The following is a 26,314-nucleotide window of genomic DNA, read 5'->3' as shown; positions in this document are numbered from 1 at the left end:
GGACCTTCGGAAGAGCAGTCGGGTGATCTTACCCACTGAGCCATCTCACCAGCCCATGTGCATAACTTCTAACGACTACATATTTTGAGAAATGTGAAGACTTTTAATCAGCAGTACAAACTTTTAAACGAATAAGCACATATTTACAAAAGATTAGAAATGAAATTCCATTGCTTAAAAACAGGGTTAGTAACAGGGCATGCAGCAAGTTTTTAGTCAAGGTGGTGCTAGTTTACGTCTGTAAGCAGGGAATGTTATGAAGCAATGATCCAGTGGGTAAGTCTTTGGGAGCTAGACAACGGTAGCTGCGCTGGAAGCCCGTGGGTTACAGCATCTGCTGCCTGAATAACAGACACCTTCAGGAGGCTGGGGATGGACTAACCTCCCTGGCGGCCTCCTTCCTCTCCGCTGAGGACCTTGTAGGATGCTGGAGGGAGAGAGGAGCTACCTTGAGGTGAGGCTGTGTCCTGGCTGCTGTCCACTGGGAGATGCACCATTATCCCCCTTGGCCTTTCTACGTACAGATGCTTCATGGGAGGCCACCACAGAGGCGTGGCTTCTTCTGGTTCTGACTCAGGATGCTGAATACCTAGGAGGCAAAGAGAAAGCTAAGCTGGTTTCGCCAGGTGCCCTGTCTTCCTGCAGACCTATCTCTTCCTGGCTTGCACAATGGAGTTTGGGTACATCTGTGTACATTCTCTGACTCCAGGGGCGGTCATGTGACGGAGCCTGGATTATAAAAGGACCTCATTATTTTAGCTATAGTGATTGGTTCTAGGGCAGGAACATGGCCCAAGCCTGACAGTCCCTCCCTCTCTCCCTTCCCCTCTCCCCTGCCCTCTCTTCTTCCCCCTTTCCTTCTCCCCTTGGGGAATGCTGAGCATGAAGATACATCCTTGCAACAATTCCAAACAGCTTTGGAACAAAATGACCACCTGTATAATTTTAGAAGTCAAAACTCTGTAAGAAACCAGAGGTAGGGCTGGAGAGATGGCTCAGTGGTTAAGAGCACTGACTGCTCTTCCAGAGGTCCAGAGTTCAAATCCCAGCAACCACATGGTGGCTCACAACCACCTGTAATGAGATCTGATGCCCTCTCCTGGAGTGTCTGAAGATAGCTACAGTGTACTTATATATAATAAATACATAAATCTTTAAAAGAAAAAGAAAGAAAGAAAGAAAGAAAGAAAGAAAGAAAGAAAGAAAGAAAGAAAGAAAGAAAGAAGAAAGAAAGACACCAGAGGTAGTTTCTGCTGACATTTTTAGAAAGGTCCGACTCTTTTATCCCAGACAGAGCAGTGAAGTCCCAGGAGCCAAGAATGCGTGTCACATAAGGGCACAGCCAGCAAAACTACTTAGGAATCCTCTTCCTGACAAAGATGGCAGAGATAGTCTTTTAGATAATAAAATAATTTTAAAAATCGAAAAGACTCTTTTGGGCAAATTTTCTTTTGCTTTTTATAAAATGAAGGTCCAAATAGCAAATAATTATACCCTGGCTGCCAGGGAACTCAGTCAATAAATCCAGTGTTTACCCAAAGCACTCACTTCAAGTTGTCTGATATCAATTTCTCTGATATCTTAATCAAAGTTTTAGCCCTGCCTAGTCTCATGCCATCTCGACACAAGCCAGAGTATTTGAAAGGAGGGAACCTCAGCTGTAGGGCACTTTCTTAATTAGTGATTGCTATGGAAGGGCCCAGCCCATTGTAGGAGGTGCTATTCCTGGGCCTGTGGTCCTTGGTTCTATAAGAAAGCAGACTGAGCAAGCCAGTGAGCAGCTTCCCTCTCTGGCCTCTGTGTCAGCCCCTGCCTCCAGGCCTCTGCCCTGCTTGAGATCTGCCTTGGCTTCCCTCAGTGGAATATGACTGTGTATAAACCATATAAACCCTTCCTCCCCAAGTTGCTTTTAGTTGTGGTGTTTTGTTACAAGCAAAAACAACCCTAACTAGGACAATTTTTCTTTTCAATTCCATTCTTAGTTGCTTTTTAATATTGTATATATTATACAATATAATATATATGTGTATATATATATATTTTTTCAAGCTGCCTGAACATTCTTGCACCTTTAGACTATCTACGGAACACTGGACTTATATATAATCTGTCTTCTTTTCCAAATTTAGAAACATGAACTGAGTAATGAAGGGCTTGGCAGATAGTTACAAAATTGATTGGATATAATCAGAAGAGACCTGCATATTTTGCTGCCTTTCCTTTGTTTGGAAAGCTAATCTTTTTCTGGGGATGACCCCAGGAAGCTCAGCCGCCACTTTAGGGTGGGTTGAACTGGCAGGGACCCCCCACCTCCCAGCTTTTTCTGACTTGACCCAGTTCCTCAGATGCACCGTCAGCAGGGGACCCACCTCTTCTGCAGGCCTTTTCTTTTGAGGGTTGTGGGGCATGTAAATGAATCTCCATGGGGATAATGAAGAGCTCCTTTGGGGGTTCATTGCCTTTAGATCGTCTCCTCAGGGGGTTCAGGACTCTGGGTGGTTCTTCTGGAACAGGAGGTAATTTCAGAGTCCTCGGTGCCTGGACGAAGTTTAAACACAAAACCAACATGGCAGATAGCCAAACTCTGCTGCCTGCAGAGGGCAAACGATACAGCGTCTTACTGCATTTGGTGTACAAACAGCTGCTAAGGAGACGCGAAGGTGATCAGCTGGGAGCTATGCTGGTTGTTGTGGTGTTGTGTGTGGTGTGTGTGGTGTTGTGTGTGGTGTTGTGTGTGGTGTTGTGTGGTGTTGTGTGGTGTGGTGTGTGGTGTTGTGTGTGGTGTGTGTGGTGTGTGTGTTGTGTGGTGTGGTGTGTGGTGTGTGTGGTGTGTGGTGTGTGGTGTGTGTGTGGTGTTGTGTGGTGTTGTGTGGTGTCTGTGGTGTTGTGTGTGGTGTTGTGTGTGGTGTTGTGTGTGTGATGTGTGTGCTGCTTTGATGTCTCCAGGGAGCTCTGGGGATACCCTCACCCTTCCTGCCCGACTCTTCTGCGTTTTATCAGCACAGTAAGGTAGAGAATCTTTGAGAGCCAGGTGTGGTGGTCCACCTTAAGAATCCCAGCACTCGGCAAGTGGAGGCAGGGGGATCCTGCGCAATGAAACAGCAAATGCAAAACGGCTCCAAACTCCTCTCCCCCACCATGGAAGCCTTTGAGAGAATAAAAGTCTCGATTGTGAGGGGAGGGGAGTTGCGGGGATGACAACGACCTAGGCTGGGATTGCTGTGTATTGATAAATGAGGACTCTCCAAATACATTGTTAAGGAGTCAAGCAAGGTGAGCAGAGTGTGGGACACTTCAACTTCAGGTGAGAAGGGCCAGAGACTGGGACTAATCATTTGTGCCTGGTTCCCTGTGATAACTTCTAGGCCTCAACTTCTTCCTTAAAGTAAGGGTGTGGTCAGATTTCCTATGCTGCAAAGCCAGGAGCTATAAATTAACGTATTCAGTCACAGTAGTGTTTGGAATGCAGATTATTATTATGACTTATGTGGTGTGTGTATGCTGTATTGTGTTGCCCGTGTTGTGTGTCTGTATTGTGCGCATGGTGTCTGTGGGGATGTCTACATGTATACTGCATGTGTGGTGTGTGTAGTATCTATGTCTGTGATGTGTGGTGTAGGTGTATATGTCTGCATGTATGGTGTATCTGTGGTATAGGGTGTGTAAGTGTGGTGTATATGTGTGTATACGGTATGTCTGCGTGTATGGCTTATCTGTGTGTGTGGTGTGTGTGTATGTGGGTGTGGTGTGGGTGTTTGTTTGTGTGTGTGGCTGAGGATGCTAGATAAACACTTTACTACTGAGTTGTCTGAGCAGCCTCTGACACAGACTTTCACTATATAATCCACACTGACCTTGAACTCACAGCTCTCCCGCCTTTGCCTCATAAATGTTGAGATTATAGGTGTGCCCCACCACACTTGCAATCTAAGATATTTGTTTGAAAATAGACTTTCTTCTTATTAGCATCTAATATCCAGTTTGATCCCCACCCCCAGCAGAAAATCTGAGCTTCTGATCACTTTTGTCACATGAACATAACCAAAAAAAATCTCTAAGTGCCAGCTTCAACATCTCATTTGGCTTGGTTTTTATTTCCTGCGCACACACACACAAACACATACACACACACACACAGATACCATACACACTCACACACACAGATACCACACACTTACACACACACACCCCACACATACACACACACCACACACACACACACACATACACGCATAGACCACACCACACACACACACCACACACACACTCACACCACACACACATTTACACACTACACACACACACACATACACACACCACACACACACTCACACCCCCCCACATATACACACTACACACATACATACCACACACACACACATACACCACACCACACACATACACACATCACACCACACACACACACACACCCTCCCCCCCCACACACACACACGTATGATATTATATGTATGTGTGTTGGGGGTAATATTTGGATCCTCGAGTTCCCAGTCATTCAGACACTACAAAGAACTCTGCTTTTTGTTTGCGGCATTTGGTCTATGAACTTAGTGCTCTGAGACGTGTAGGTGCTGACTTCCAGAGAGTTTGATTTCGGAGAAAGAAAATAAAAAAGATTCTCTTTTTCCCCTCAGTGCTTAAAAGGAAAAGAAAGAAAGAAAGAAAGAAAGAAAGAAAGAAAGAAAAAAAAAAAAACAACCCAGAAACACACAGAAGCATCCAACACATTTGGGGTTGATTGAAGAAGGAAATTTTATCCAATTTATGCAAAGTAACATTTATAATTTTGAGACATTAAGAAAATGATTAGCCAAACATACGCACATAGGATATCTGTTTCTGGAGACCCTCCCAGTGCAGGTGTTGCCTGCCAACAGCCTTGCTTTGAATACTGACCTTGTAGGGTCTGTTTTACAAGGGTTGCATTGAGAAAGCTGTGCGGGAACTCAGACTGCCCGCGTGAGGGACGGCTGACAAGCCCAGCCTTAATTTCTTTATTCTAATTAGAAATTGACACAGGGTTTTAACACAGTGGAAAATATCGCTTTCCTATGTTCATGAATGCATGGGATTCAAAGGCATCCCTTTCCTCTGCGTCTGGCACAGGTCTGGACTGGCTGGTTCTGAGCGCTCAAGCTCTCTCACAGGCCTGCGTGGATGCTGAGGGGATGCTGGAGTTAGGTCTGTTCTTTATTCTTGGCCCAAAGGAACAGGAGAAGACAGCTCAGACTCAGGACCACCCAGAGAGTGCCGAATGAATGAAAACAGCATCCATTACTGGCACCAGGAGTGCCTGGACTGCCTGTGGTCCTACAGAGCCACTTAAGACGGTGTGAATCCTCATTCAGTGCCTTCCAACTGGACTCTAAGGAAGTCCTAAAAGTACATCATCTCTTGTCCCTGTGCCAGCTCTGTGAGGTTCACATCATTATCCGCTTCCAGACAGGCTCTCCACGGCATAGAAGGTGTGAGTGACCTGCCCACATTCACACAGTGGCTGTGGGGCAGAGCATTTGGGAGTTTCTACGTGACTTATCCATCACCGATGCGCCCTAAACACCAAAGTCCTATACAGAATTATGAGGCAGGGTCAGGCCGGAGATGGTCAGAGTCATCTTAAGGAAGAAGTGTTCATGACTTCTAAAATTTTTATTAGATGTATTTGCTTACTTATTTATTTATATGTGAGTGGGCATTTGCCACTGTGTGCCTCAATTGTGGGAGTTTGTACTGTAATTCTGTCACATGAGTCCGAGAACTGAGTCAGGTCATCGGGTTTGGTGGTGAAACCTTAACAGGCTGCACCATCTTGCTGGTGTTCTTGACTCCTGAAAGGAGTCTGCAGGCTCGCCAAACTGCCCTCCCTACATTTGCGAGGTGACAGAGCCTCCACTGAACAAGCAATCCTGGACTCGGTTTCCTTACCATCTCTAATTGGCGGTGAACCAGTTGCTCAAATTCTGCCCTTACTTGTTTGGAGAGTCTCCCTGGCCCCTAACAAAACAAAGGGTTCTGCTGCTCTAAGGAATGACTGCGGGTCACTGAGACTCCGTGATTTCCAACAGTAAATTACTACAACACCTTCATTCTAACTCCACCCTGTAAGCTCAGAGACAGCCCTCTGAGGGATTTTATTTCTAGATGGGATTAAACATACACATACACACATGCACACACACACACAGAGGCAAACACATATAGACACACATACACATGCATGAACACACATATAGACACACACAAATGCACACATGCATATACACAGATATACACGGACACAGGTACCATGCACAAACACACACATAGACACCACACATACAGAGATANACATGCATATACACAGATATACACGGACACAGGTACCATGCACAAACACACACATAGACACCACACATACAGAGATAACACACACACACACACACCACACACACACACACACACACACACACACACACACACACACACACACACGCTCTCCCCGCTTCCCTCCCCTTACCTTTTTTTTCTTTTTTTCCCCAAGGGTATTTTGTTCTGAGCCAAGGGCAGATGCTAAAGGAGGGAAAAGGCGTCTTTCAACAGGAGGCTCCTGTGACAAGCAGCTGCCTCTGGCCTTGTGGGGCTTCACGCTCCTTTGTTTGTCTATAGAAACAGGTCGGAATGAAAACTCGTCAGTTGAAGGGATGGAGTGAGCTGCTGAGTTTTAACTCTTGTTATTTTTTTTCTTTTCTTAGAAATTGGTTTTTATTATTATTATTATTATTATTATTATTATTATTATTATTATTGTATGTGTGTGTGTGTGTGTGTGTTCATGTTACATTCCTGCAGAGGCCAGAGGGTATCAGGTCCCTTGGATTTAGTTACATGTAGTTGAGGTGGTTGTGAGCCGTCCAACATGGGTGCTGGGAACTGAACTGGGGTCCTCTGGAAGAGCAGTCAGTACTTTAACCATCGAGCTCTCTCTCTAGCCCTCTATTTTATTTTTTGATCAGGATTTCATACTGTAGCCCAGCTCATCTGAAACTCAGTTTGTAATACGGGGTGATCTTAAACTGGTGCAAAGTCCGAGTGCTTGGATTACAAGTATATACCACCATACTGAGTGCCTTTCCTGTGTATAGAATTCATATTTAATTAATGCATACAGATAAATAGAGAATAGAAATTTATGCAAATTTGGCTGATGAGAAGAAAACCAGGGAGAGTGTGGGACACTGAGGTGGCCATGGCTTTGCCATGGCAGGCAGGGGACCCTCTGTCTCACTATCTGGTCTTTTGCCGGCTGAGTCTGGTGCAGGTGAGAATAACTCAAGTGGCCTGGGAACTAAATGTGGGAAGGGAATTACGCACGGTGTTTTACATGTGTTAGCCCATCCAGTCCCCACTGTAGGCTCGTAGTGCTGTTACCCTCATTCCACAGAGCAAGAAGTGGCCTCAGTAAAATGAAACAATTTGCAGGTAGGTGGGCGGTCATTCAAACTCAGTCCTTGTATGATAGGCTTCGTACGGTTAAGCACGAGGCAAAGGGGAGCCCGCCAGAATCTCACTCCCACACTAAGTGGACTCCGCTATTCTCAAGGGTGAGTGGCAAGAAGTGGCCTTGGACAAGTCCAAGTTCTCAAGGGAGCACTGCATTAGGTGCGTTCAGATCAACAGGGACTGCAGGGTTCTCACCACTGAGACCTGCCTTTCTACCTGGGAAGGCTCCACAGTAGAACTTGAAGAAGGATTTGTTAGTAGGAAGCTGAAAGTAACTGAATGAGGCACGCCCCAGGACCTCCCTAGAGGTTTGACGCTGATTCCTTCCATTGTGACTTTGCTCCAAAGCGTGGACACGGACACGGAGGCGGCTCTCTTGCAATGTGTCCTAGGGAACGACAGACACAGTGTAAACGGAAGGGGATTAAGCAGCTCTCTGTAAGTCAGACCATGTGGATCCCAGGGTGAAATCTCTCTGAGGAATGGGGAGACAGATTCACAGCGGCACGCTCTTAATGCTGCTTATTACGATGAGACATGTCATTATTGACCAAAGAAGGAATACATACAGCTACATGTAACACATATAAGCTGACATGTGTTGCTTACAGTGTCACAAAAAAAGAAGGGGGGATCAAAACGAAGTGCTTAAATCATGGTCTTTACACCATAAAATTCCCTCTTTTCCCTTTCATACTGTGGCTCTTCCCCGTGGTTCTGCTCTCCTCGGAGTGTGACTTAATCAAGCCAGACACGATTATTAAGATAGATAGGAGTGGATACTGTCTGTGTGGCTCTGAGAAACACAGGCATCACACATCTCTCTCTCACCCCCACCCCTCACTGGTCTCCTCACACACCCCTACCACACACACATACACATACACACACACACACACACACACAGCCTTGGAGTTTAGAAAGCACTTCTACATTTTAGCTTACAACGCTATCTTGTACACTCAGGCTGGAAGTTAAGTTCTTAGTCTAAGGTCAGTAGTTCCTTCTTTCTAGACAGACCACAGCTGTCTGTGGGGTGGGGAGTCAAGGGAAATCTGGTTCAGCAATGTGGGAAACCACGAGTTGGATGGAGTTAAAGTGGCCACATCATCCCGGATCTTAAAGTACTCCCTGTCCACAGTGCCCAGTGACTTCCCAGGGGGAGATATGTGGATTGGACTCCTCAGGTGCAGAAAACCTGACTTTAAAGGAGCACTTGGCAGTGTCAGGGTCCCTTGAGTGACAATTTAGGAGACAGACAGTATTCAAAGTCAAAATACCCTCCTTATCTCAGGAGAATCTCAAGAAACAGTAAAGAGAGAGAGAATCGCCTCTAAAGTCACGAAGAGCAGAGGGAACCCTCATAGAAACTGTACCTTGGCCCGGAATTCATCTTCCTGCCATGGTTGCTTCCTGACTGATGTCAGGTGAGTGTCCTGATTGCTGTGGTTCTGAGCAACAGAGCCCTGGTCCATGTATGCATCAATTTCCCATTCATCCAGACCTGCAAAGGTGACAGGGGTCAGCTGGGGGACCTCAGACATGGCATGGCATTGCTGATCCTCCCTTCTGGCTTTTCCAAGCAATGATGGCCCAGCCCCTTGCTCCTCCTGCCTCCATTGAAATGGTAGACACAGGGCTGCCCTGGCTGTCAGGAGACTCAAGGCAGAAGCGTGGCTTCTCAGACACTGTTTCCGCACTTATAAAATGGAGATCCCAAGTTCTTGCCCTCACTTCTTTAACAGAATTGGCTGGGCCTCCCATCAGATCATGACAGTGACCTATGAAGTGGAAGGGATCCTGAGTGGTGGTGATGGTGGAGGTGTGACTGTGGTGTGACCTGCAGCCCTGACCTCCTGCTACTGGGATGCTGAATGGTAACCTGACCTTAGGGTTTCTGGGCGTCTCTGGTGGTTTGCTTGGGGAAGACCTCTGTCAGAATGCAGAGAGGTGAGATCGCTGCCTCGCTCTGGATTCACCCTGTCTGCAGCCTGCAGGAAGGATCTGAGTCGACAGATGACTGTGGCCTAGTTAACAAATCTTTCACCGATGGTTTAGAGGGTCCTGCGGCCATTTTCACCACCTACTCAAGGTAGATTTACTGCTGACAGAATCTGGCAAGCCTTCTGTGTTAGCAGCCAAGCTGGAGCAATACCTCTTCTCCCAGCATGCAGCCCTGTCTCCGTTCCCAGCATGCAGCTCTGTGGAACAATGTGGGTCTGTCTTTCAACCAGGGGGGCCTCGTATGAGGTGGAGAACTGGGCGTCTGGGAGTTCCTGTGCTTCTCCACAGCCAGCCTCACCTGCCTTCACCACTCCAATCCTTGGCACCTCTGGCCTGGGGCGGTGGGGGTACAGCTCTCCCCTCCCCCTTCCTTTGCCTGACGGGTGCTCTGATTTGAAGAGATGCTGGAAGTTATCGATGGATAAGACACAAGCTCAGGGTTAAGTTCAGAAGTCTTCCTGGGTTTTATGGCCCAGGGAACTTGATGAATAGCCCCAGAACTCATCCACAAAGGGGCCTTAACGCCATACAGAGTCTACAGCACTAAAGAGCTTTGCGGGAATTCTAGAATGGTCTTTTGATTCTAAGCCAGACTACAGAGCCATCCTTCCTACTCAGATCCATTTGGCATCGGAGACCCTTCTGAGGACGGAGGAAGGAAAACTCCAGCCAGGTGGATAACCACTTGGCAGCGTAAGGTGGGCAGGGGCACCGTGGGTAGAGGGTATATGCAGGCCATTTCTCTCGGACTGAATGTGTGACTCCATCTACGTGACAGCAATATTTCTCACTACACAGCATCACCTGGATCATTTGTTACTGCTCAACAGGACCAGGTTTGCAAGAAAAGCACTGGACATTTTAATTGGGAGACCAAAGCTATATGACTTCATACATCAAATATGGACTGGGACCACCCCAATAATGTGCTTCAGGCTAGCAATTTAGAACTGTCAATGAACTATTAACCTGCCCTCCCCTTTGCTTCCCCCTCTCCCCGTCTCTGTCTCTATCTTTCTGTCTCTCTCTTTCTCTTCCCTGTCCCCCTCACCTGAGCATGGAGAAGATACCAAGATTCGTCCTCTACCGGTCCTTTGCTCTTTCTTTTTCTTCTTTAACTCTTTAGACAGCGTCTCCCCAGAACTGTGGCTGTTCTGGAGCTCACTATGTAGACTAGGCTGGCCTTGAATTCACAGAGATCCTCTTGCCTCTGCCTCACCAGTACTCTGGACCCTTTATCATCTCAGTGTTTGAACAGGCTCCCTGCTGATCCAGAGGCTCGCTGTGGTGGTTTGAATAGACTTGGCCCATGGGAAGTGGCACTCTTAGAAGGTGTGGCTTTGTTGGAGGAAGTGTGTCACTGTGTGTGCAGGCTCTGAGGGCTCCTAGTGCCCAAACTCCACCCAGCGTGGAAGGAGAGTCTTCCTCTGCCTTCAGATCAAGATGGAGAGTCCTTGGCTCCTCCAGCATCAAGTCTGCCTGCACTCCGCTGTGCTTCCCACCTTGGTGATAATGGACTAAACCTCTCAAACGATAAACCAGCCCCAATTAAATCTTGACCTTTTATAAGAATTGCCTTGGTCGTAGTGTCTCTTCACAGCAATGAAATCAAAGCTCAGACACTCACCATATTGGTTGGGCTAACTGGCCAACAAGCCCTGGGTCTCTTTTTACTGACCTCCATTCCTGACCTCTAGAGTTTCAGGTATTCCACTTAGCTTTTAGATGGGTACTGGGGGGTTAATTTACGTCTTCTCGTCCTTACTCACTGAGCCATCTCCCCACCCCTCCTGGGATTTTTCACAGAAACACACAGGGGAAAGACTACAGACACCATTGCTCCCATTTTACAGCTGAGAAAACAGAGGAAGAGGAAGAGGAAGCAGGGAGCAGAGCTTGGGAAGCAGCTCATGGTTGGGGATCTGAGCTTTTTTTGCTACTTCTAAAAAGAAAAGGCTATCAGAGGGGTGCTAGGGGGAAATGAAGTTAAAACCAATGAAAACAGTAGGGTCCAAACTTCAGCCTCTGAGTACCATATAGTTCTTTAACATTAATTTTTTTTTTCTTTTCTTCCCTGCCCCTGCTGTGATCACAGGCAATTGGGCACTACAATTAGTAATTATGCGGGGGGGGGATCTAAGGAGGTCTGTAATTAACATTTATTGAGCACTTGCTATATGCCAGGGACTGCACTATGACCTTGAACTCCCACAGACAGTCCTATGAAGTACCTGTGGTATGGTCTCTCTCCGCGTTATAAATCAGGAAACAGGCCCAGAGACACCACATGGCTTTGAATCCCAAGCTACCACATGTCCTTGTCTATCTTGCCAGATGGTAACAGCTCCATGGTAGGTGGTGTCAGGGAAATCACAGAGCCCACAGTTCTTAAGTCTTGAGACCCTTTCCCCAGTGAGAGTGCTGCAACTCACTGTCTTGGGTCCCAGAGCATCAGAATCCCAGGCTACAGACTGGAGACAGACTGGGGTCTCCAGTAGACTGGAGGGTCTCTTGAGGAGAGACTTCATAAGACAGTGATGAGGTAGCCCTCCACCAGGCAAGGGTGGAGTCAGTCCCACGTGACACTACCTAGGTGGATTCCAGTCCCCAGAGCATGGATTGATTGCTGAGAAACATGATTTCATCCATGTTCCAGAATCTACTGCTTTGTGGAATTTCTACCCATGTTAACAGAGCACATAGAAGCTTATGCTATAAACGAAAGTATACACTTATAATGAGGAAGACAATGGGTGGGTGTTGTGTTTTATACAGACAAACCACATGTAGAGCAGGTTCTGGCCAGCGTTCAGTGCCACTAGAGTCTAGGTTTAAGTGACTGTGTGGTTGGAGTGCTGGGTGGCCCAGCCTCTGAGGACCTGCCATGTTCCTCACTCCCCTGCTAACCTGGACAAGATCTTCTCCCAAGGAGAGAACTTGGTCTGATGTTGCCATTGTTTCTGGAAAAATCCTTTTGAATTTCAGAAAAATGCCTTTATATGATGCTAGTCTCAATTCCAAGCTATCTCTTCGAATCTCTTAACTGCACTTTCAGTGACACACGTTCCCAGGAAAGGCATTAGTAGGTAAAGTCTCCACACTACTGAACAGTGTACAGGCAGATCACAGTAATTTTTCTGTGTAGAACTGAGTGGTCTTAATATGCCCATTGCACAGATGGACAAGTGGAGGCTCGACTCAAAGAGGTCACCTGACTTGCTCAAGACCCTTCACCCCACAAATCAAAGGGGCGACTCTGCAAAACAGACCCATGGTTCTAAAGTTTATGTATTTTTAAAGGATTGTCACAAAAATCACAGGATTAAAGGATGTTAGATGGTGACACATGTCTTTAACGCTAACATTTAGAAAGCTGAGGCAGGAGACTGTGAGTTTTAGGTTATTCTGGGCTTCATGGTGAGAACCTGTCTCAAAAAAAAAAAAAAAAACAAAAAAACAAAAAAACCAACCAACCGACAAACACACAAAAAATATCAGAACGGAACAAACTTCAGAAATCTGAACACTAAGTTCAGTAGCCACTAGATATTTACGTGCAAATGGACCAAAGTTAAATTAAAAACTCTGCTTCACAGTTGCAGTAGCTACATTTCAAGCACTCACTAGACATATGTGATTAATGGCCACTCTGCTGGACATTACAGGCCTCATCTATCCAGACTGAGGTCTTTGTCTTACAAATGAAGACGATGGAACAAGATCCCCTGGATTTTATGCTGTGAAACTTTATTTTATTCTGTTTTTCGAGACAGGGTTTCTCTGTGTAGCTTTGACTGTCCTGGAACACATTCTGTAGACCAGGCTGGCCTTGAACTCACAGAGATCCACCTGTCTCTGCCTCTGGAGTCCTTCTGAAAACTTTTAAGCTGTTAAAAATAATCCAAGTATCTGTGAACTGAACTGGTCATAAATCAACAGGTATGAACTGGGGAGACTGCTCAGTGGTTAAAATGCTAGACATGTCAAGACCAGAGTTCAAATCCCCAGACCTCATTTAACTGCTGTGTGGGTATAGCAGCCTGCTTAGAATCCAATCTCAGAGGCTAGAGACAGGGGATTCCCCAAAGCAAGCTGGTCAGCACGACTTCTAATTCAGTGAGCATTGGGTTTGATTGAGAGACCTGCTTCAACGCCACACAGAGTGATTCCCAACACTAGCCTCAAGCCTTAGCACACACGCACACACACATGTGTATGCACACCCACACCCACACACGAGTGCCCCCATACAATCAAACACGCATATGCACATCTCAGCGCACACACACATACATGAAAAATGCAAAAAAAAATCAACAGGTACCTTGTGCATAAGACGATCTCTGTTGAATCCAAAATGAAGGGATGACAGGCAGGAGATGGTATTTTGGGGGTACACCTGAAAGATCCTGTTGTGGCCTGAGATTCTTGGGTATCCCAAGCTGACTGTCCTGGAGCAGCACAGAGTCCCTGATGTGTCCTGAGGGGCAGGTCAGGAGTTATTGATGTCAAACACATGGTAACCAATCTAGAGTTCCGGGAAAACTACAAGTTCCCCAACCTGCAGTAGTCCTGGCTTTGAACGGATGTTAAAGTGGACAACCCGGAGATGAGAAGGGTTATAAAACTCAGAGAGAACGCGGGGAAGCTTCTCTCTCACATGCCTTGGGTATTTGGCACCACATGAGCTTAGTCCTACTTTACCATTTCCAAGAACTAGGTCCTTGTTGGGAAAAAAAAAACCAAAGGAAAACCAAAAGTGTGGCTGCTTCCTCATGTTCACTAGGAGGCTCGTTTTGCTTCAGAAAGAGAGATCTAATCATAGTAGGCAGGGCTGGCTTGCTTCTGGCGGCCTCGGCCTCGTGCTCAGCCGCCTTCTGAATCTAATCTAGCCAATCTGCAGTGTTTCCTGAAGGCTCACCAAGGGCGCACCCTCTGCTTGGCCACAGGGTAGGCACAGGGTAACTAGACGGGGATTCCTCATAGCGAGGTTTGGAGCCATGGATCTCTCTGGACTCGGCTCTACAGTTCTGCGAGTCAGTGTGATGTGAGGTCAGAAGGCCAGAAGTTCCAGCGGTGGCCGGAACGGTCAGAAAAGACTTTATAGGAGATCCCGACTCGTGTATGCAGTCGAGATTAAAATGCTTGTGTATGTTCCTTTATGTAGATGTGTACCTGTGTCTGTGTACACGCACATGCACATACATCATGAAACTACAAAGGGCATCATGAGAGGGCATGAGGATATCTTAAGGGAAGCAGAGCAATGATCCACGCAGTGAGGCGGAAAGAGGACTAAGTGTGAAGACAGACGTGCGAGGAGCGGTCAGACGGGAGGAATCAGAACGCATCTCACATATGCTTCCCAACCTGTCGGTTGCAACCCTTTTGGAGGTTATTGAACAATCCTTTCACAGGAGTCGCCTATCAGATATCCTGCATGTCAGATATTTACTTCACTATTCATTTTTTTAAAAAAGATTTATTTATTTATTTTATGTATATGAGTACACTGTAGCCATACAGATGGTTGTGAGGCATCATGTGGTTGCTAGGAATTGAACTAAGGACCTCTGCTCACTCCAGCCCAAAGATTTATTTATTATTTTATGCAAATACACTGTAGCTGTCTTCAGACATACCAGAAGAGGGTGTCAGATCTCATTATGTACGGTTGTGAGACACTGTGTGGTTGCTGGGATTTGAACTCAGGACCTTTGGAAGAGCAGTCAGTGCTCTTACCTGCTGAGTCATCTCGCCAGCCCGCAATGAAATATTTTTATTGTTGTGGGTCACCACAACATGAAGAACTATGTTAAAGGGTTGCAGCATTAGGAAGGTTGGGAAACACAGCCCTAATGATGTATGAATGAAGGTATCCTGATGAAACTGATTAATTTGTATACTAACATAAACATTGATTTAAAACCCCTTTAAAGCTGGGCATGGTGGCCTCATGTCTTTAATCCCAGCACTCAGGCTGAAGCAGGAGGATGTCTGTGAGGTTGAGGCTAGCCTGGTTTATGCATGGGTTTCTAGGACAGCCAGGGATACATGGTAAAACCCTGTCTCAAAAGAGCCGAAACACTGAAGCAAAAAATAAATAAGTAAATAAAAAAAATAAAGCCTTTAGAAAGGAAGAAAAAGAAAAGAAACAAGCTTGAAGTGTGGGGATTCATCACAGGGCTCCAGTGGATATCACTGACATCCAACAGTGAGCAAGTTCTGAAACTCGAGGGGAAGAGAGCGACGGCTGTGGAGACAGTGGCTCCTCGCTGGAGTCTCAGCCTGGCTCCTCCAACTTGAGGGCTTACTTCAAAGAGGGGCTTTAGCAAGGAGCTATGGCAAGGGACCCACAAATGCAAGCTACCTATATCTTTTCTTAGACCATATACGCTACCAGTGTTACTGATGGGTCTGAGATCTTTCCATTGTTGTTTCAAAGGTGTCTTCCTTGAGGCTGTTGGCCCAGGCTGCGGGATGGCAGCCTGCTCTGCCATGGCCCTGTCTGGTGATTTGGTTGAGAAGCTCTTTCTCTCAAGTGGTAAGTAAATAGAACTGCCTGTAACCACGGGGCTCTGCCTTAAGAGTAAAACTAATTGCCAGAGAAGCCCACACGGCTCATCTTGTTTCAAACCACCACTTACTGGGCAGGGAGCTGTTTTCTTTCCTTTTCCAGGTAAACCTATAAAATAAGAACCAAGCCAGAATTCTCTGGTCCTGTCGGTGCTGAAGGAACAGCAAGAGGCAGAGTGAGGTCCGGCACATCTTTTCACACATCTCATCCCAGCAGTTTGTCAAATAAAATACAAGATGTCCAGTTAAGTTTAAGTTTCAGATAAGCATCAAATACGTTTTAGTAGAAATATGTCCCACATAGTGCGAGTTTCTCTGTTAGTGTGTGTGTGTGTGTGTGTAGTGTGCTGAATTAGGTGACTCAAATTCCCACTTTAGGCTTCCGTAAGTTTTCTGGGTGCTTTGGAGGCTCTGTCAGGCAGAGGGAGTTTTCATCCCTCTCCAGCGGGGTGCTGGAGAGTTGCTGTTTTTAAGAGGACCTGAGATGACCTCGGACAGGGAACTTGGAAATTCTGGGAAGAATGTGGAGCTATGGATGTGGGAAGTATCAGCTTTCTGGGCTCGGTGCTGCTTCTGGCTGGCTGACCCTGGACAAAGAAATACTTTGTGTATTTAGAACTCCTTTTGTTTTGTCTCATGACCAGTGCGGTTTAAGATGGAAGATCCGAGGCCTTGGCCTGGATTAGGGTGAAGATGAACAGTTGTGAGCTGATGGCCAGTACTCAGGTGGCCCTTCCTTGGGACGGAGGCTTGTGGACTTTGCAGAGCTGGACCTTAAATCTCGGTGTTTCAATGGGAAACACACCCTCACATCAGGTTGGGCTGGGGGGGACTGGTGTCCACTCTCACCCATTTTCCCACTGACCTGCACACTGGAGCCGGTGCATGGTGTCAGGGGGCCATGTCCGCAGAAGGCCTCGGAGGTATCTCTTGGCCGAATACCCAGGCTGGATCTGCCGTTGGGTCTGTCTCTCTGGCTTGCTTCGGAAGTAGAGGTAAGGTCGCCAGGCGCTGTCCTGCTTCCTCTGTGGGGACATCAATCAGAAACAGTACAGCAGCTGAGCCCTGAGACTGCAGCTGATGCAGGCTGGTTAGCCCAATCCTCGTTAGCAACCCAGAGACTCCCGGGAGGGGCCAGACGGCACCAAGAACAGATGCCTTGGCTAAACACAGTCCAAGAGTCCAGAGAGCAAAGCCCTGAAGGGCCCCCGAAGATCCACGGTCAGAGGGGAAGGAGAAATGACAAAAGCCAGACTCCATCTTGAGCCAGAGCGTTAGGAAAGAATAAAGCCTCAGAAGAATTAGTTCGGCCGAGGACATCACGTCGGTCCCTTCAAAATGGCCCGGATGCGGTGGAAGAAGCGCGTGCTCGGGCGCTCAGCGTTACTCGTGCTGAAGCCCAGGCGGACAAAGCCTGCCGGAGTCCTCGGGAAGCCTGGCATGTTGGAAAGAGTTGATGGTGTTGCAGTTCACTTCTGCCAGAGAGAGTTTTCTGGGACTCTTCCTTCCAAAGGCAGCCCCTCAGTGCAAGACACGTGGGAACAAATACACAACAGCTAATGCTCGACTGAGATTTATATTGTTTGTAGAGCCTTTAACTCGCTGTAATCCTATAGGGTGCACAGATTTTAAATGATGCACAAACTCTCAGAAGAAGATGATTCGTTAAACCCATGGGTGGTGGCACACGCCTTTAATCCCAGCATTTGAGAGACTGAGGCAGCCTGGGCTCTACGAGTTCGAGGTCAGTCAGGGCTACACAAAGAAACCCAGTCTTGAGAAACCAGGGGGGAAAAAAAAAGCCGATGAATAACAAAAATGCTAGTAGACATTACTAATTGATCATGGCATCCATGATTGATGGCTGGACATGATCTCAGAATACAGGCTCTTAAAATTATTTCTTTTTAGATTTATTTATCTTATATGTATGAGTGTTTTGCCTGCATGTGTGTAAGTGTGCCCTATGTGTGCCTGATGCCTGTGGAGGTCCAAAGAGGGCATTGTATATCCTGAAATTGCAACTATAGATGATAGTCAGCCACCATGTGAATACTAAGAATTGAACCCAGGAGCAACTCATGCTCTAAAATGCTGAGCCGTCTCCTCAACTCCCTTAATTTTTCTTTTTTTAAATAAAGGCATAGTTTATATATAACATGCAAAGATTTTTAGTTTAATAAAAGTCAACAACTATATATGCCTTTGTAATCACCATAGAAAATAAAATGCAGCATATTCTCATCTGCTCAGGATATACCCTAAGCTACTTCTTCAGCATCATCCATCTACCCATCAGATTATCATAGTTTTGATTTCCAATTCCATTTATAGAAATGGTTTTACACACACACACACACACACATTTGTACATCATATATTCATTGATGCCCCATGAATGTGACCCACAGTGCTCCACTGAGACCTGGTGTGAGGGAGATCATTTATTTCCCGACTACTCCTTAGGTAAGCAGTCCCCACAGGGCCATAAAGCAGTCTGGGAAGATAGAGGGTGTCTTAGTCCATTCATCACTGCTGTAACAGAATCTGAGCTTGGGTCGTTTATAAAGAATAGAGGTTTGGCCAGGCGATGGTACGCACACCTTTAATCCCAGCACTCTGGAGGCAGGGGCAGGAGGATCTCCGAGCTTGAGGCTAGTCTGGTTTATAGAGACAGTGCTACACAGAGAAACCCTGTTTCAAAGAACAAACGAACAAGCAAGCAGACAAAGCAACAAAAAGAATAGAAGTTTGTTTCCCTCAGGTCCTAGAGGTCCCAGGTAGAGGGCCTTGGGGGGCTTCTTGCTCCCTCATCCTTGGTAGGAGGCATAGATGCATTTGTTCCATTTGAGAGCTGGGGATGGGGATGGGGATGGGGTGGGGGGTTGAGCTTACTCTTTTGTCAGGAGCTGACATTCTTAATAATTAACTCCATTAATCCATTCAGGAGGGTGGAACCCCTGATCACTTAAAGGTCCCACACATCTCAGTACTGCATTTGGGGATTAAGTGTCTCATGTGGGAACCTTGGTTATATTTAAACCACCACAGAGTGAGGCAGGCTCAGCCAATTGCCCCCGGAGTCAGACAGAACTCAGAGCTTTAAATTTCTCATCAGTGCAAGGCCTCCTGTTCTCCATGAACATACAATCTCATCAATGGACCAGGACTTAGCTCCATGAGCCAGCTTGATAACAGAAGAATAAAAGATGGTTTGAAGCAGGCGCTTCATCGAATGTCCTGGAGAGTAAGAGCCGTGAGACTGAAGTCCAACATGTTCATGCTTGTTAGGATTCAGTAAAACCTGACTCGATGGTTCACAATGAGAAAGAAGCTATGTTAGCTCACATATCAAAAAGACAAGGTTTGAAGAGTAATGGGGCCGGTTAGATCAGAGGTTCAATGTCCCCTAAGTTCCACAGGCAGTGAAGCCCTTTGTACCTCTGAGAAGTCTTTTACGTCAGTCTCACACACACACTGAGCTTGTATAATGGACACAGGAGACATGAAGCAAGTCCAGAATGCCTAGCAGAATTGGGCAGGAGCTTAAGAGAAAGCCTGGGACAGTCCGTGCCCAGATTTATGGTCAAGGGTGTCAGTGTTCAAGGCTCATTCTGCCTCTGGTCTTTATGACCATGGACAAGTCTTTGAGCCTTTCTGAACTTCTCCAACATAGGGCTAACAGCATGTTAGAAGGAGTGGGAAGTTCATGATATTTAGAATCACATGGCCTAAGGGATTTAGAATTCATAAGTCCCAGAAAGGCAATCTTTGGAAATCAATAGCTAAGCGAACACACACTTCTCCTTCCCAGTTCCACCATGTTTCAGTCACCCAAGTTATATAACCTCGTCAGCAAGAGGAATGTAACTCCTGTCTTTTAGGATCCACGTTCACACTGTAGATTGACCCTAATGTCTCACACATGCTGGGTAAGTGCTCTACCACTAACCAATATCCCTAGCACCCCCTTACTGAACCCCCTCTTTTTGTCTCAAGATGGAGTTTCCACAGAGTCGCACTCTGAGCTCCTGTTTTGTTTTCTTTTGTTTTGAGACAGGGTCTCATCATATAGTTCAGGCTGCTCTTAAATTCACAAACTTCCTGCCTCTACCTTCTGCATACTGGGATTATAGTACCATACTTGGCTTACTAGTCTTAAAAATGGTAGATTATTATGGGTGTTCTCGTAGACCCAATGTAGTTATGAGGATTCTTTAAATGTAAGGACTCAGAAGGGAGAACCAGAGAGACCACAAGATGAGAAGGACCCACCCCCCAGTCCCCCATCCAATGCTGCTGGCTTGGAGGAGGGGGACACAAGCCAGGAATACAAGGCTCTTATTAGAAGCTGGGAAGGGAAAGCTTCAGGGAAATAGTTCTTTCCTGGGATTCCCACCAGATACACAGGCCTGGCCACACCTTGTTGTTAGTTCATTGAGACCCATTTCAAACTTCTAACTGTAGAAGTGTAAGATAATACATTGTTGGCTGAGTGTTAGCTGGGTCACTGGCTGTGTATCAGTTGTTATAGCAGCCATAGGAAACTAATACAGTGGCCAAGATCAGCTTCCAACGACTAAGCAAAACAGTACGTACATAGTCCAAATCCAGAGCAAGGCCTCCTCTGACTTGTCCTGGCAGCTCCTTGCACCTTAAGCAAGCAGCCCAGCAAAGCTCCCGCAGATACATTAGAATTACAATAACGGAGAAATATAAAAGAAATACTTGTTAAGTAACAAGGGCAACTGGGGGGGGTCTTATCCAGACTCAGACAGTCATCATCACCCTGTGTTAGCAGAGGCTCGAGTGTCTCTGCAGAGCTGACACTTGGATGCTCAGAGAACAGTCAGCTGAAGCAAAGGCTGACAGAGAAGTGAGGTCCTTAACCACTGAGACATCCCCTGCCTAGAAGCCCCATGAACCTAGAAACCACACATCGACTCAAAGCGAAAAGAAAGTCGCCAGCACAAGATTTTTCCAGAAGCTCTCAAGAACTTCCGCGGTGGAGTACTTGATGAGCACATAAAAAGACCTTGGGTTCCGTCTTCAGCAAAGGAACCAAATCAAACCAAACTTCATCCACTTCGCAGCCCCGACCCCTCCCCTTTGCCATATAGTAACATATTAGCAGTCTCTAGGGATTAGAGAAAGGACATCCTGGGTTGGTGTGTGTGCGTGTGTGTGTGTGTGTGTGTGTGTGTGTGTGTGTGCGTGTGTGTGCATGTGTGTGTGTGCGCGCGCGCACGTGTGTGTGCATGTGTTTTAGTTTCTCTTGTTCGTTTCTCAAGTGACGACTGTGAAGGTAATTCATAAAGCCTCCTCACTGGACGAACAGGGGCAGAGGGAAGACCAGGACCGCTGAGGAGGCTGGTTAGGGTGAGAGCTATTCCCATGTTTCCAATATGCATAGTGTGAGTGGAAACAAGGCAAAGCACAGAGGAACGCGTGAGAATAATTACCACCTCTTAAAGAGTGTCTTTACGTATAATAACAGTGGAGAGACTGGAAAAAAAATATTAAAATACTCAGAACAGCAATATTACACTGCTGGGCACGAGCACACGCAGCGTTCTTTCTTATAAAATAAAAATTCTAGTAATATGGTTAGATTATATTTATAAGGAGGGAAAGTTAAAAATCAACTAACTTTAGTGCATCTGCCTCCTCTTCCACATTTTCCTAGTCCTCTCTCTTTCCCAGTAGCGATCACTCTCAGCTCTCCACCCAACCACCCACTCAGAGGTTACTTGAAAACAGAGAGGGAGACAGAAGGGAGCCAGGGAGGGAGTTTCTGGAAGAGGGAAATAAACATGACAGCAGGAGGCTGACTGCGGTGGGTTCAGCCTGCTCAGCCTGCCTTGGCTTTGCCAGTCAACCCTCTCCAGGCTTCTTGTGAGACAAGTAATTAGTATGCTCAGAGCAGCCTGTTAGCCACCCTCCACCTTTAATGAGAGGCTTGCTCTGACAGGCTGCCTTCTCCATGTCTACCAGGCCGATGAAGACGGGTGTGTGTGTGTGTGCGCGCCCCTGTGCTGCCTTGCATCTGCTGTGCTGTCCATTCATCCCAGGACAGAAGGAGGTGGTGGTTAGGGCTTGTATACCTGCTCAGGATGCCAGGGTACCAGCATCCTCAGGAAGGTCAGAATGGCCCGCCCAGCCAGCTGCTACCATACTGCAGAGAGCAGCCCAGCTTCTGTGTGCAGAAGTCCACAGAGGCTGAAGAGAGATGCTCAGAAATGCCAGGGCTGGTAGGCAAAGCCCCCTCCTGGCCAACTCAGCCCTCACCAGATTCTCCAGATCTATTCTTTTTTTTTTTTTTTTTTTAATAAATAAATATTTTTTTTTAAGATTTATTTATTTATTTATTATATGTAAGTACACTGTAGCTTCAGACACTCCAGAAGAGGGAGTCAGATCTCGTTACAGATGGTTGTGAGCCACCATGTGGTTGCTGGGATTTGAACTCAGGACCTTCAGAAGAGCAGTCGGGTGCTCTTACCCGCTGAGCCATTTCACCAGCCCTCTCCAGATCTATTCTGCAGCCACAGTTCATGCCTGGCTGGTTCCCCCAAGTTCCCTCTGCTTGCTCTGGGCCCCTGCTCACCTATGCCTGGGTCTCTACATCTTTTTTTTTTTTTTTTTTTTACCACAAGTTTCCATTTAAATTTTTTCTCCTCCAGAAAGCTACTCTAGACTTTCCCAGGCAGAGGTAGTCATGGTGGGAAGATGCCAAAACAGCAGAGACAACAAAGGCACAATTAGACAAACAGGATTACTCCAGACTCAGAAAATCAACAGTGAAGAAGCCTGAAAAATGGAGTGTTTTAAATAAAGTTTTTCTTCTGGCAAAGGATAACTATTCAGAGTATAGAAGGAACTTAAAAACATTAATAAAAAGAAATCCAGTTTAAAAATGAGCAATGTATGCAGGCACTTCTCAAAAGAAATCCAAATGTTCAAGAGACTTGTGAGAAAAATGCTTAATGCCATTCACAGCAGAACTTCAATGGATGACCATCTCACCCCAACGAGAAAAGCTGTTATTACAAAGAATAAGAAGAGCCAGGGAGAGAATGCTGGGAGCAGAGGGGTTTGGTGCTAAGCTTGATGAGCTGAGTTCAATCCTTGGGATCTACATGGTAGCAGGAGGGAGCCACTCCAAAGAGTCGTCTTCTGACCTATGCACACCCACACATGTGTATGTGCACACACTCACACACACACACACACACACACACACACACACACACACGTAATTTTTAAAAAGACAAGTAGTAGTGGCTAGGGATGTAACTTAGTTATTAGAGTGCCTGAGGCCTTAGGTTCTATCCCCAGCTATGCTGCAAACCAGCCAGTGTGGCTGCCGGAAAGCCTAGCACTCTAGAGATGGGAGCCAGAGGGTCGGGAGTTCAAGGTCCTTCTCAGCTACATGGTGAGCTTGAAACCAGATACAAGATCTGGTCTTTTGGGGTTTTTTTTATTTTGCTTTTTTTTTTTTTTTTTTTTTTTGGAGACAGGGTTTCTCTGTGTAGCCCTGGCTGTCCTGGAACTCACTCTGTAGACCAGGCTGGCCTCTAACTCAGAAGTTCACCTGCCTCTGAATCTTAGGTGCTGGGATTAAAGGCATGCACCACCACTGCCCAGCTAAGATCTGGTCTTTTAAAAGGACAAAAATGACTGAATACCAAATAGTGGCTCGATTCAGTGCAAAGGGAACGCTTAGCACTGTTGATAGGAATGTAAATGAGCACAGCCACAGCGGAGAGCAAATGGAGATTCCCCCTAAACACTGAAAACTGATCCACCACATAATCTCTCCCTCAAACTCACTACTCCGCAGTAACTGAAGGAAAACACGATAGCAGCATTCCCACGCTTATTTGGGCATCAATAGCTGAGACAGAATCTTTCTGGATGCCCATTGGTGGATGGACAAGCAAGGGTCTTTCTCCGGTGTGTGTTGGGAGCATAGCATGAAGTCCTCCACCCACAGATCTCCAGGAATGTTAATCAAGCCTTCGGGATTTTCCCCTCCAAGGGATGGGTGTAAAACCTGTTCTTATCCAGAAAGCTGGGAAGTGGAGGTGATTAAAAGCCTGGTGATCTGTGTTATCTGTTGGGCCAGGCCATATCAAGTTTCCACAACCAGGATTGGAGATGGCTAGTAATGTAAATGACTGCTGCAGTCTCTGTATGACGTGACGGAGACGAGGTCACACTCTTCCCTGGACTCTTAGGCACTCTGGCCTATATCTAGAACCCGTTTTCTTAGAAGAAATGAGATGGACCCTGAGTTGAGTTTCAGTGTAATTGTGCTTCTTGTGCACCCGGGATTGTATTGTACAAGTCACAATTTACAAAAAGGGAACTTTTTTTCTAAGGTAACTGGGGTTAAATCTTCGGACAATGAACCAATCGCCCAGCTTCAGTCTCTCTAGAAGGGTCGATCCAGGCTGAGGAGGCCAATTTGAACTGAGTTTTCATTCTTATCTCTTCCAGGTTTGTTTCCCTGCCTGGCAGCTGCAGAGATCCCTCATGTGTAGATTCTATAAGAAGACCGGGATGTAGAGTGGCACTGGAGATGGGAGTGTGTGCTGGAGGAGGTAGGAAGGATACAGAAGGAGAAAGCTCGAGTGTTCTGCAGCACGGGGGTGGGGGGTGGGGATGGCTACAGCTCACAAGAACCATCTAGTTTATGAATAGCTGGAAGGGAGAAGCTTAAAGGCTACAAATGCAAGGTGATGCTAAACCAGGATGAAACGCTGGTCACCTTATTTGCACACATACGTGTAAGCAGGCGTTGTGCGTTTCTTTGTTTCTAGTTTTGGGTTCTGAGATAGACTTACTATGCTGCCCAGGCTGGTCTTCTGGATTTAAAAGATTTTCTTGTCTTAACCAATTGGGTACATGGGAGTATAGATCTAGGCCACTATAATGACTTAAGAGGCTTAAGACAGGGGCTGGAGAGAGGGCTCAGTGGTTAGGGACACTCTTAATAAACTTATAGTAATGATTAATACTTAGAACTTCCAGAAGCTGCTCTTCTAGGAGACCCCATTCAGTTCCCAGCTTACAACTGTCTGGAACAGTTTCAGAGGATACAGTGCCCTGTTCTGGCCTCAAGGGCTCTGCATGCAACTGATACACAGACATACATCCCAGTAAAGATCCATAGTAATAAAATAATTGAAAAAATTATATAGCCAGGCAGTGGTGGTGCACACCTTTAGTCCCAGCACTCGGGAGGCAGAGGCAGGTGGATTTCTGAGTTCGAGGCCAGCCTGGTCTACAGAGTTTAAGGGAAACGAGATGAAATGGTAATGATGTGTCAGCTTGGATGTTAGATGGGACGCTAACTCTCCTGGCTGATCAGTACCATTTATATGTGTCTTGGATTATCACACTGAGCCCCATAAACATATACAATAAAAATTAAATAATAATACAGCACTCACAAAGCACCCCTCCCCCCAACTGTTCCACAGCGGCATAGTCCAGCTTGTCTTAAACACTGGCTGTGTCAAGTGTCAAGTGTCACTGGGGCACAGAATAGTTTTCTGCACCAATCTGTGCCCCCCCTATTGGGTAGAGGCTGTGGCTCCCCACGATGGTGCTGGCAATGAACATGAACATTCAAGCATTATTTGTTGGGTATCTGCTATGTGTTGGGCACCGTCCTGGGTGCTGCCTGGTTACTTAGCTTAGTTGAATGGGGGAGACCCAATGTCTCCACAGCTGGCTTCCCGAGCCCTATTTTAAGGGTGGAAACAAAAGTTAGTAATGGGCACAATGATGTGAATGTACTAAATGCCAGTGTATCGTACACATAAAAATGATAAAATTTTGTATGCTTTAGTGCAATAGGAAAATAGTATAAATCTTATAAAGTGAGAATTAAATAAGGCCACAAGACAATTAGACTAATAACAGGTTTAACAGTAAGTTCTAGGTGTTAGTCATCATTGTATTCTTCAGAACCAGGAAGATGGCTCAGCAGGTAAAAGTGTTAGTCAGCTATGCAAACCAGATGACCTGAGATTGATCCCTGAAACCCAAATAAAAAATCTGGATGCCACCAGGCTATGGTGGCACATGCCTTTAATCCCAGCACTTGAGAAGCAGAGGCAGGCAGGTCTCTGGGTGTTTGAGGCCAGCCAGGTCTACAGAGCAAGTTCCAGGACTGCCAGGGATACACAGAGGAACCCTGTAAAAAAAAAAAAAAAAAAAAAAAAAA

General features: G+C 46.3%; 1 protein-coding gene and 1 long non-coding RNA gene across 4 annotated transcripts in view; one reads left to right on the top strand and one right to left on the bottom strand.

Moving 5' to 3' along the window:
* Kiaa2012 (KIAA2012 ortholog) overlaps window positions 1-26,314 on the bottom strand; it is a 115,100-nt gene that overhangs the window by 74,339 nt on the left and 14,447 nt on the right. For 2 of the 3 annotated variants that reach the window (XM_021199169.1, XM_029539030.1), the window contains exons 3-9: window positions 16,943-17,102; window positions 13,826-13,981; window positions 8,874-9,001; window positions 7,714-7,885; window positions 6,515-6,657; window positions 2,370-2,538; window positions 449-589 (exon numbers count right to left, since the gene is read on the bottom strand). In XM_021199169.1, the coding sequence (XP_021054828.1) occupies window positions 449-589; window positions 2,370-2,538; window positions 6,515-6,657; window positions 7,714-7,885; window positions 8,874-9,001; window positions 13,826-13,981; window positions 16,943-17,102 (1,069 nt within the window). The remainder of the gene's footprint in view (window positions 1-448; window positions 590-2,369; window positions 2,539-6,514; window positions 6,658-7,713; window positions 7,886-8,873; window positions 9,002-13,825; window positions 13,982-16,942; window positions 17,103-26,314) is intronic. The other variant, XM_029539031.1, reaches the window with a different exon arrangement.
* Window positions 10,099-24,837, top strand: LOC110322493. The gene is made up of 3 exons (XR_002380572.1): window positions 10,099-10,199; window positions 15,947-16,045; window positions 24,580-24,837. It is a non-coding gene; the product is annotated as an uncharacterized LOC110322493 (long non-coding RNA).

The sequence above is a fragment of the Mus pahari genome, chromosome 5, assembly GCF_900095145.1.
Source record: "Mus pahari chromosome 5, PAHARI_EIJ_v1.1, whole genome shotgun sequence".
NCBI classification, from domain to species: Eukaryota; Metazoa; Chordata; class Mammalia; order Rodentia; family Muridae; genus Mus; species Mus pahari.
The sequence above is the reverse complement of the archived record's forward strand: the minus strand, read 5'-3'. Positions and strand labels throughout refer to the sequence as shown.